The sequence below is a fragment of the Gallinula chloropus genome (assembly GCF_964237585.1).
Source record: "Gallinula chloropus genome assembly, chromosome: 2".
In the NCBI taxonomy this organism is placed as follows: Eukaryota; Metazoa; Chordata; class Aves; order Gruiformes; family Rallidae; genus Gallinula; species Gallinula chloropus.
Window position 1 is genome coordinate 6,634,320 of NC_140086.1, and position 11,985 is coordinate 6,646,304.

The 11,985-nt window shown below is 44.4% G+C and overlaps 1 protein-coding gene across 1 annotated transcript in view; it reads left to right on the forward strand.

Annotated features, from left to right (window-relative positions):
* The window catches only part of COL22A1 (collagen type XXII alpha 1 chain), a gene marked incomplete at both ends in the record, with an annotated part of 207,127 nt that extends 204,517 nt beyond the window's left edge, over nucleotides 1–2,610 (forward strand). The window contains 3 exons of the mRNA XM_084280247.1: nucleotides 875–1,057; nucleotides 1,422–1,499; nucleotides 2,423–2,610. Coding sequence (XP_084136373.1) covers nucleotides 875–1,057; nucleotides 1,422–1,499; nucleotides 2,423–2,610 — 449 coding nt within the window. The remainder of the gene's footprint in view (nucleotides 1–874; nucleotides 1,058–1,421; nucleotides 1,500–2,422) is intronic.
* Nucleotides 2,611–11,985: the final 9,375 nt, after the last annotated feature.

Genomic DNA, 11,985 nt, shown 5'->3' on the forward strand with positions numbered 1-11,985 from the left:
ATTATTGACCCTGTCTACAGTGAAGTGCAGAGCTGTAGTGCTTCTTCTCACACAGCTCTTGGAGCAGCTGCCATATACCTATGGACATTTTCCTCCATGCTAAGGATCATGGTGCAATGGAGTGATTTATTTGAAGGATTTTATTTGCACACTCTCAGACTTCACACTCCATGACAATCCAAAAGCATTCCAGATTTTGGATCAGTGAAGAAAAGATAGAAATCCCTTCTCCCTCCATTCTGTAGGATATTTTTTTGATGCTGAGCACGTCTTAAGAGCTGTCTAGGCTGCTCAGGGTCTGAATCTGGAAGTGGCAAGCATTGTGCCTGCATGGAAACTAGAGAATGTGCTGATGCAAGGAACTGCCTCAGTTACAGTTTCTGACTTTACAGAGATGGATTCATTAGCTTTAACTCCACATGTGTAACAGCCCTGAACAAGAAAAGTAAGCTGTCTCTCTACACAGCAGCCATGTAGCATCTCACTCTGCGTAGCAGAGTGGAAATGGGCTCTTCTTTTCTGAGCAGCCATAATTCCAGTTTGACAAACATCCACCAACTGCTCAGCTAAAGGAAAAGACATTTCAGATCTTTGGTGGGCAAGGAACAGAGAATGAGAGAAGAGTTTAGGATTAAGTATGAAATTCAAGAGAAGTTTAAAGCTACTGAGGAATAAGATTTACATTATTTAGAGATGTTTAGGGAGGCACCATCATGACTGGATGGTGAAAGATTGCATGGGGACAGCAAATGAGTGTCCCTGAAAAACTAATCTGTGACAAAACTTGGGACTTTACTGGGCCACTGTTTCTGACCCCCCATGTCTTGGAGCATTGACTTTCTAGTCTAACAAGCCCATTTCTTCCTCTTCACAGCAAAGTTAGCCTATCTCCTGGATCAGATACAGCCTGCACATGTAAAAGCATCCCATGGCAGACCAGGACCTCCTGGTCCCCCTGGGAAGGAAGGACTCCCAGGAAGAACTGGCCCTCCAGGAGAGCCTGGCCGGCCTGGACAGGCTGGGTCTGAAGGGCCACCTGGGCCGGTTGGTCCCAAAGGTGAGTGAAACTGATGTGTTTGGCAAGTCTGATAAAGGGATGTGTCCACCACATTTTGTGTCCATCTCTTCTGTTAGCATCATCTAAGTGGTCCTCAAAATGGATGTGTTAGAAACAGTCTCAGTCTTTTGAACTGGAGTTTGTGAATGTGACCAGCAATTGCTGGTGTGAGCCACCTCTGTCCAGAATTGGAGTAGAGAGAACCTTCATTTCCATTAACATCTCATCTCAGATGATTGATCACAATTAGGAACTATTTTTAGCAAATATGTTGGCTTCAGTGTGGTTGGAAGATCTATGGTAGTATTCTTTAGTTCTATGGATTGTGTTCATCAGTTTGTTATTTTTCTTTCTCTATCTGCAGGAGAAAGAGGAGCAAAGGGTGAGAAAGGAGATACTGGCGTTGGCCAGCGAGGGGAAGTAGGTCCTCCAGGAATTCCAGGTATGTTGATTCAGAACACCCCTCCCAGCACAAGGACAAAAATGTCTGCCATATTAAATAGACAACCAGAATAACATACATACATCACACAAAATTTCCACAGAAAGTGGTCCAAGGGGAAGAAATATATCTCTAGCATCATATCTGACCACCTTTGTTTCTTCATCCTGATTGACAGATATAATGATCTATCCCAGTAACAGGGATATTAACTGATCTTTAGGACAAATCCAAAGTGAAGCTTCAATTACTAGATGCACGTAAAGTGTCTCATCTGCCCTTGCCAGAGTCTTGTGACCAAGCTTAACCCAGAGATCCAGATAGCTTCAGATGTTATAAAAGTTCATATCCAACACAAGTGCCTCAGGCATACAGCTTGTGCTTTACCTCTGCTGAAAAAGAAGCAGCAAATACATTTTGTTTCTAATTTGAGATTAGGAGCCATTAATCAGTTTTGCCTTCACTCTGCTTTGTTGGGGGAGGAAGCTATGGGAAGCCTTCATAGCTCCGTGCGCTGCGTTTGGCATACTGGCCCTGCATTGCCTTAAAATAGCAATGGATTCACTGTGCTTCATATGAATCAGTTATCTCCCAAAGATGGCTCTTGCCTCAAGCTTTCCCATCCTCACTTCCTCTCTGAAGGCTATATGTTGGCTGGTGCAACTGCACAACATCAACAACCTGGTGACAGAAGAACAGCATAACACAACTATGCAGCCAAAACATGCCATAGGTGGTAGAAATATTGCATTCAGATGGATATGCTAGACATATCCTTGTAGGTACATGCCAGCCAGACCCATATCTGTGGAAGCTGATGTTTGCATCCAGGTTTGCAGCAAAGCCATCTCCTGTGATGTTGCACTGCTGAGTACTGGACCCTGGGAATGCCATTCACCAAGGGTGTTTTGTTTTTATTTTAGGCCTCCCAGGGGAGCCTGGCTATGCCAAAGATGGGATGCCAGGACCACCTGGCCCTCAAGGTGAAGCTGGGGTACCTGGTCTCACAGGCCCACAGGGACCTCCAGGAGCCAATGGACAGTGTGACCCCGCTCAGTGTGCTTACTATGCAAGCCTGGCTGCCAGACCCGCCAACGTCAAAGGGCCGTAGCATGCAGGGAGTATCCCCAGACTTGTTTTTAAAACTTGAATTCATCATGCCTGCCAAGAGCTCTCAGATGTCTTCAGCTGTGTTTCTTTCATGGGAGGCCTTCTAAAGCCAACAAATGCTGCCGGTCGGTCAGATTATTTTTATGAATTATAATTATTATTATTATAATTATTATTATTATCTTTGATGTGACATGTGAATTTGTTTTTGTTTTCTCTAACATCAGGGCATATTAAAACATTAAAAATAAGTGGGTTTTTTTCCTCTTTTGAAGAGCATATAATATTAACACATTGTGTATCTCTATGCAAAACCATTCCGATGCCAAAATTTTTATCTGTTACCTGATTCATTCTATCCAAAGCTTTAGCCCCTCACCCTCAAAACTAAAATCAAATCTTGCAGCCCAGGGCATTAGCTGTGAGACACAGGCTGAGTGCAGAATTGTTGGTTCTATCTGCCATCCACATGGAGGGGAGTTTGGCAAAGCCATGCCAAGGCTGGACAAGAGGTCTCCACTACATTCAATTCACATTGGACAGACAATTACGAACAACCAGTTTGTCTTTCCCAGAAGGTCCCTATTAAATTTAGCATTTGTCTGCCTATAAATGAATTTCCTGTAGGGGCTACTTTTTATTGGACCATGTGGAAACTCACAGTAAGGCCTGAAGAAACCACAGAGATGACCTAAACCTCCTCAGCACTCCATGTGCAAGAGTTCTAGTACTGAGACTATTTGGTTCTAACAGATGGAACTTACCTTCCTTCTGTCAGGGAGATGCCCTGCAAAAAGCTATGATGCTGTCCTCTGTCCATGCAGGGATGCTAAATCCCATTCAGTGTCATTACACACGCAGCACCCTACCACTGCTCCACCTAAAAATCAGCCAAAGCAGCATAGAAAGTTAGCTGGTATTAAAAAACCTCAGGAGGCCAAGTTTTGACCCAACCACTATTTTGGATAATCCACTATGACAATAACTTGGCAAGGTTGTGTTTTAGAGGGTAGATGAGAAGTTGCAAGCTGGTCTAGGAGGAGTTTGGTTTCTGACGAAAGGGTCAGAGCAAAGAGGTGTTGAGAAACCTGGAGGAAATTGTGTTTGAGGGTGAAAGCAAGAAGTCAGACATTGGCCCCTTTTTCCCTATCAGCTAATTGCCAAAATCAACCTAAGAATACAAAGAGAAAGTAAAGAAGAGATGGAGTTGGAAAACACCTTCTAAACAGGTCATTTGTGAGTTTTACCCTCTAAACAGGTCATTTGTGAGTTTTACCCTCTGACCAAGACACGTCCCCAAAGGTGGAGATCTGAGAGGTGATCAGGCATCGCATGTATGTACCAGCCAGCAAAGCAGATGCATTTGCAAAACTCTTTTGCACAAAGCAGCTTGTAGTGAGAGACTGGAGGAATGAACCTGACCCAGGCACTAACTGCTGAATGTGTTTGGAAATCTCACAGGGTCTTTTGGAGATGGAAAAGAGGCACCCTGCCCTGATGGCTTGTTTACCATATGGCATGGTGCTTCCAAGCTGGCTAAGCTGAGCAGAAGCCACAGCTGTCTGTAACCACCCAGGATCAGACCTCGAGGCTAAAGCCCAGAGATAATAATTTGCCAGCCTTGAAGTTTTGGGCTTTTTTCACCCAGTAGCAGATAAAATTTGCCTCTGTTTTACTGAAAAAATGAAATTAAATAACATGTTCATATGCCAGGGTTAAACAGTCTTTACTGTGTAGATCTCAGTGGTGCTATTTTTGCTATTTCCTATGCAAATAAACTCTTTGATTTGATTTTACTGTGTTTCTTGCTATGGAAAGACCGATCAAAGTGGAAATACCATAAAGTGAAAAGCTTACTGCTTTCAAGTAACTCTCAGAGGTATATCTGTTGCTGTTCTGGGTCAGCTTGCTGTGTTTCAGTATGTCGATCACATTGTCCTGAACACCACCCCTTTTTTCCAAGTCCAGGCTGAGATTTTATCCCACCAGTGGTGAGCTAGAACAGGTTTTCTATGGAAAAGATACCTCCTAACATGGCAGAAGCCATCATTTTGAAGCAATGCAATGGCAATGAACAGGTTTTATGAAGGACAGTCATGTTAACTGAGCTGTGTTAATGTGGCATTTAATTCCTCTCTCTCTCTCTCTCATCATGTGTGTCTGCATATGCTGTGCATGCTGTGGACTTTAATAAGTTCCAGTGCACTATGCAAAGGGTGGATACATACTGATGTTCTATTAAACAAATGTCAGGGTCTTTCACCCCTGTGGGATGGAGTGGTGGTATCTAGTTAAAGGAGATCCAGGGTTTTTTTCAGATTGAAGCCTCGAAAAGCTGGAATCAAAACTCACCAGCCTTGGTGACTATTAAGCAGGTATTCTTTATTGCAGCTCTGGGCACACATGGAATCACTCCTCCATATGTGTGCATCATTTAAAGCAAAATTTTTCATATTTATACAGATTATATTCATTATCATTTCTAAGAAAAGGCTGGGTTATGCAAATTGTTTCCAGGAAGTCATTTACATTAACTCCTCCCAGAGAGAGCATGTTCAGTGACACTCCAGGGGGTCTTCTGGTTGTCTTCAGGGATGAAGACTGAATGTCTTCCTCTCTCTCCTCAGTGCATGCTCTTTACAGTTTTCTCCATAGTTTTATAAAACACATTCCTGGGCTAAAAAACACTTTCCTGTACAAACTAGTTAGGAACCCCTTTTCACTGAAAACATGATACACTCTGTCTCTTAATTGGTCATTGATCTCATTATTTATGACTCCCCTATCTTCACTTTTTTATCTTCAAGGCTGTTCCACTGTTATGGTTAAATTTTGTAGCTGCTGTAATGAAACAGCTCACACAGTTACAGCCATATTCTACTGAAATCCAAAACAAGCACATACTTTCCATTCTCAAAACATGCAAATACTGTCTATTCTCAAAACATGAAAAATCGCCTTGTATTAAAGCTAAATATTAATTAATTTTCTCTTAAGCTACATCACTGAATCAAGATAACCCTTTTCATTGTAATGCCTGTTGGAGCCTTTGGCAAAAGTCCATGTCAGGAGCATGAAGGACACACTGGTATCTTTATGTCGTGGTTTCGCCCCAGATGAGAGCCAGGCACCACGCAGCTGCTCTCTCTAAGAGGGTGTAGGGGAGGGATTGTGGGGGTCAGAGGAGGAAGGGGGGGTGGAGGGGGGGAAGAAAACCAAAAAAACAAACCATAAGTGTTGGGATAAGGATAGTTTACTGGGACAGCATGATACACAATGCAGTTTCTCACTGAACTGCACAACTCAGGCTGTACAGCTCAGAGCTGTCCCCAGACCAGGCCATCCCCAAAACCACATGACCTGGAGCCATGCCCTACTCCTCTCACCAGCCCCCCTTTATGTTGAGCATGATGTAATTGGTGTGGAATACCCTCTTTGGCCAGTTTAGGTCACCTGTCCTGTGTCCCCTCACAGCTTGCTGGGTGCTCCCCCACCTTCTGACTAGCAGGGAAATATGAACATCTGAAAAGTCCTTGGCTGCTTGGCAACAACTAAAACATCCATGTGTTATCAGCACTGCTCTCATCCTAACTCCCAAACATTCCATCAGCTGCTAGAAAGAAAACTAACTCTGTCCTAGTCGAAACCAGGACACTTGAACAGCAAGTAAAAGATCTGCACAAGTTAGGCACAGACTACAGCTCAGCAACTTCTCCACCCAGAAAGGGGGACACAGCCTGAATCCCTCTGCTCCAGCATATTCCCTAGCATATGTTTGTCTGTTCAGTCTGTCCTGGACACACCCCAGGCTGTCTCTGTGCCCTGAATTCAGTGGGTGCCACTTCCCTGCTTTTTCTTACATCTCATTTTCTCTCGAGCCAGTTAAATGGCATTTACCAAGCGTAATCTGTCACTAGTGAGTATGAGACACGCTGCAGACCCGGATCAAGACCCGTGTTTGTAGCCACACAGTTTCTGTGGGTCACCAAATGCAGGCTTCTGTAGCTGCCACCTCTTTCAGAAGCGAGCCCTATGGCAAGCTGCCTCAAAAGTCACCTGCAATGAAGGGTCAGAAAGGAATGTGTATCTGCAGGATTTCTGCCCTGCATACCCAAACCCCAAAAGCTGCACCACTTTTTGCCTCAATCCATTTGTGCCTATTTGCAGCCTTTGGAAAGGTGGACAAAGATTACTCTCCAAATTAGGTCTGCCATCTGGACAGACAGAAAATGTCCAAGTACAGCTCTGGGCATGGTCAGTAGCTGCCCTCCAGAAAATACAGATTCCTCTGTGCCTGAGCAGGTGACTGGAAGTGCTGGAAGGTGACAAGCAGATGTGTATTGTCTGCCCAGCATCTTGCAAGGTGACTATGCAGGCCGGAGGTGACAGGTAGGGCAGAGGCAGTGTTGATGGCCTCTCTCTTAACCACTCTTGAGTAAAGGGTGGATGTGGCTTTTGCATCTCAATATCCCTGTCTCTGCAACAAAGCAGGTGGTACACTGCTGTCAAGTCTGTTCACTGAGTCTGAGGTTTAAATCCAGGAATACACTGATATTTTCATTGGATTTTTCTTGGCTGCTCCTATGGTAAGAGAGGATATGCTATTAAAATTGCATTAACGAGCTAGACAAAGTATGATTTACATATTAAAAAGATGCTAATGTGGCATGGATTTTATGGCATTACCGTGGGCAGTTGGTTGGGAGTGGGGTGGGGGGTGTAAATTTTAGCAAACAGACATCATGCCATTAAAATTTTTACTTGTCAGATAATTAAATTAAAACCCAAAACAAAAGGATCATTTGGGGAAAATATGTTTTTGTATTTAAATATTTAACAATTTATACTTGCTTTCTGAACTGTTTTGAAATGGCTTCATCTTGGAAGCTGTAGCAGCTTATTTTCCCTCTTTGTCACCTGTGAGTGGCTCTTCTCAGTACAGCCTTGTGATGCTGTTTTCCTGTCCTTTTACCACCTCTTCTTGTTAATACGGTGTAATTAAACTGTGAAAGGCTGAACTCTGTTCTACATATTTATTTGGAGAACTGTAATCAAAGCAAAACCCCTCTGTTCAGGACTAAACCAAACATGTGTGGCTTTTTCCAGAGAAATAATAAAAATGCTGTAGCAGCTAAACCCAGGCTCTGTGCTCTGACCACAAAACTGGTGGATAGATGAGCACAGCTTTTAATTTAAATATATATATATATAAATAAAACAAAACAAAGAACCCAGAGTGCACAGTCTTTTAATGTGGAAACTGGACAACCTCCCCAATGCTCTAGATTGCATTTTGGCAGCATCTGGAGCAGGAATTGATGCCTAGGCATGGCTGGGTGTCACTGTCTGACAATGTCTTGGGTGTCAGAGACATCAAAAGGGCACTGGCATCTAAGATACAGGACCTGGTGAAGACTGTCCAGATCTGCAGAGGGTGAAACAATGGGAGACTGTCAATTGATAAAAGATACTTATGCCTAGGTACTCGATTCCCATGGTGGGATTCAGAGTCAGGCCATGACATCTGCAATTTGGTGGCTCCAATATGAACTGTGGAGTCTAGAGATTGATGCAGCTCATGCTAAAGTAGTCAGCTGAAGCACTCTGGGCTGTGTTGCCTAAATCCACCGTCTTCCACTATTATGGACTCACTTTCTCACTGAGTCATGTGGGGATATGTGTGTTACTGATGATGAGGTGTTGGGTGCTATGTGACTAGTAGCCAGAAAACTCAGTGGGAGAGAGACAAGGTTATGGCACAAACCTGTACTGTTCCTATGTTAGGGAATAACAGGAAAAAAATCTTGAAATACCGTGCTATAGTAACTTCATAGTCTAATAAAAATCCACTACCATGCCTTTAAGCCTCTCTGAGCTGGAGTCCAGTGCTGCTGAGGGTTAAGGTTGCTGCTCCATGGCACTGGGAGGAGGGGCAGCACAAGGACAGAACCGACCTTGGGGTGAAGGCAGGCTCTGGTCCTGATCTGCAGCCTCACACAGAGGTGAGCATTTATCAGAGACTATGAGGAGTCCTCCTTGCTGCTATCTCTGCAGAGACTGCTGCTGGGGTGGAAAAGCCTCTCCATCAGCCCCAGTTGCCTCCTCTGTCCCAATTTCTGCACCTCTCTGAGGTCCTTAAGGTAATATGAACCCATCAGAATCTGGACTTTCCCTTGTAAAGCCACCTTTGTAAACAGTGAAGTTAAATTAAGAAAAGAAGGTCTGCTTATTTTATCAATCTGGATTAAACCTGAAAGTCACAGAAAAAGACTTTTGTCTTCTAACTTGTGCAACGAGAACAACTGATTAGAAAATCATGAAGTCATGATGAACAGGAGACTGTTGCTTTACAAATGTTTTCACCATAAGGGTTCAATTCTGAATACCTTGTGTGGCTTGACTCAAGAATATTGATGCTGGCAATATTCTTGTTGGAGTTTGAAATGACAATGAGAATATCCTGCTGGGTCTCGAGGGATATCATGTGTTGAAATTATGGGCTCTTTCTTGTTATTTTACATCTTGGAGCATGAACCTTATATATAAAGCACAAGAGCACAATCTGACAGAGGGACATTAATCAAACTCTGACACTCCTGATGAGCCAGCGATCAGCAGCAGGAAGAAGGATGTCTTGCAAGACGGAGCAGAAAAGAACCTGCAACTTCGGTAAAGGAAAACCCAGGGTCAAATTCCAGGTGTGGAAAAACAGCATCAGGAAAAGTCTCCAATATCACAAACCCCCCTCTCTCTCACACCACTTGGTTTGGCTCCGTATGCCACGCTGTCTGAAAGGCTTGGGTTTGGGTTTGAAGGGATGAGCATGTTTAACCAGAAGGCAGCACACACAGCATCTTGCTTTTTTTTCACAAGACAGACAGATTTGACAATTCGTTCTTAGAAACACATTTTTCCCCTCAGTAATGTGGGAGATGGCTTTCATCCAAGTCAGAAGTGACTCTCATTGCAATAACTTCTTCAGCATTTTCCTGATCGGAGCTGAGTTTGACTTTGAGACGTATTTTTATGGTTAATTTTCATTTCTGGTAAACAACTTGCCCTTGGAAATGAAAATCTCATTTTTCCTTGTATTTCCAAGTTATTCTACACATTCTTACTTAGACTCATTGAATCATAGAATTGTTTTGGTTGGAAAAAAACCTCTTAAGATCATCAAGTCCAGCCATTAACCTAACACTGCCAAGTCCATCCACTATACCATGTCTACAAATCTTTTAAATAGCTCCAGGGATGGTGACTGCACCACTTCCCTGGGCAGCCTGTTCCAAAGACTGACAACATTTTCAGGGAAGAAAATTTTCCTAATATCCAATCTAAGCCCCCCCGGCACAACTTGAGGCCATTTCCTCCTGTCCTATCACTTGTTACTTAGGAGAAGAGACCAACACTCACGTGGCTACAACCTCCCCTCAGGCTCCTTTTCTTCAGAAATATGAACTACTATTAAACTTTCTCAAATTCTGCTGATTTTTTTTTAAATGTCCACCACTTCTTATCAAGTTACCACAGCCCCATTGACATTAATGATAACCCTAAAGAACAGGACTACTTTCATCATCCCTGGGATATGCTCATGACATCAATTATAGAATCACTTAGGTTGGAAGAGACCTTTAAGATCACAGAGTCCAACCACAGCCTAACCCTGCCTAGTCCACCTCTAGACCATGTCCCCAAGAGAAGACACCGACCCCCACCTCTCTAGACCCTCCTTACAGGTAGTTGTAGAGAATAATAAGGTCTCCCCTCAGCCTCCTTTTCTTAAGACTAAAAAGCCCTAGTTCCCTAGCTGTTCCTCACAGGACTTTTGCTCCAAACCCTTCACCACAACAAAGGGCTTTGTTGCCCTTCTGGATGTGCTCCAGCATCTCATCCAGCATCTTCTTATAATCGGGGGTTCAAAACTGGACGCTGTACTCCAGGTGCAGCCTCACCAGAGCTGAGTATAATGCCACAGTCACTTCCCTCCTCCTGCTAGTCACACTATTCCTGATACAGGCCAGGATGCTGTTGGTCTTCTTAGCCACCTGGGCACAATGCTGGCCCATGTTCAGCTGGGTGTCTATTAACAGTCCCAACTCCTTTTCCTCCAGGGAGCTCTCCAGCCACTCTGCTCTAAGCCTGTAGCATTGCCTGGGGTTATTATGACCAAAGTGCAGGACCCAGCACTTGGCCTCGTTGGACCCCATAAAGCTGGCCTCTGCCCATCTCTCCAGCCTGTTCAGGTCACTCTGCAGGGCCTTTCTGCCTTCCAGCAGATCAACACTCCCACGCAATTTGGTGTCGTCTGCCAGCTTTCTGAGGGTGCACTTGATCCCCTTGTCCAGATCATTAATGATGATGTTAAAGAGGACTGGCCCCAGCACTGAGCCTTGGGGAACACCACTTGTGACCTGCTGCCAGCTGGATTTACATCCATTCACCACAACTCTGGGCCCGGGTATCGAGTCAGTTTTTTCGCCAAGTGAAGTCAATAATCCATGGGCAGCTAGATTCTTCAGGAGGATGCTGTGGGGAACAGTGTCAAAGGCTTTACTGAAGTCCAGGTAGACAACAACCACAGCCTTTGCCTCATCCACTGAGCAGGTCACCTTGTCATAGAAGGGGATCTGGTTCGTCAAGCACAATCTGCCTTTCATAAATGTATGTTGACAGCCTGATCACCTGAGTGTCCTGCATGTATTGCATGATGGTATTCAAGATGATTTGTTCCATCACCTTCCCCAGCACTGGCATCAGGCTGACAGGCCTGTAGTTCCTCAGGTCCTCCTTCCGGCCCTTCTTGTAGATGGGTGTCACATGCCAGCTTCCAGTCAAGCAGAACCACCCTGGTCACCCAGGTCTCCTGCTAAATAAAGGAAAGTGGCTTGGTGAGCATTTTGGCCAGCTCCCTCAGTACCCTCAGGTGCACCTCATCCAGACCCCTCTGGTGTATCCCTTCCCATTGACTTGTGTGGATCTAAGCTGCTGAGCAAGTCAGTAACCAATTCTCCTAGGTTTATGGGGGGGTTCAGTCCACTTCCCATCCCCATCTTCCCAATCAGGTGTCTGGGTATCAGGAGACCCTGGTCTTCCTACTAAAGACTGAGGCAAAAAAGGCATTAAGTACCTCAACCTTTTCTTCATCCTCTGTCGCAATGTTTCCCCCCACATCAGTGTTTCCCCATCATAGGAGATTCCCCTTGGCCCTCTTTTTGCTATTAATGTATTTATAGAATTGTTTCTTGTTGTCTTTTACAGCAGTAGCCAGATAGAGTTCTCTTTGGGCTTTGGCCCTCCTTATTTTCTCCCTGCATAACCTCACCTCAGCCCCATACTCCTCCAGGGTTGCCTGCTCCTTCTTCCAGCAATCATA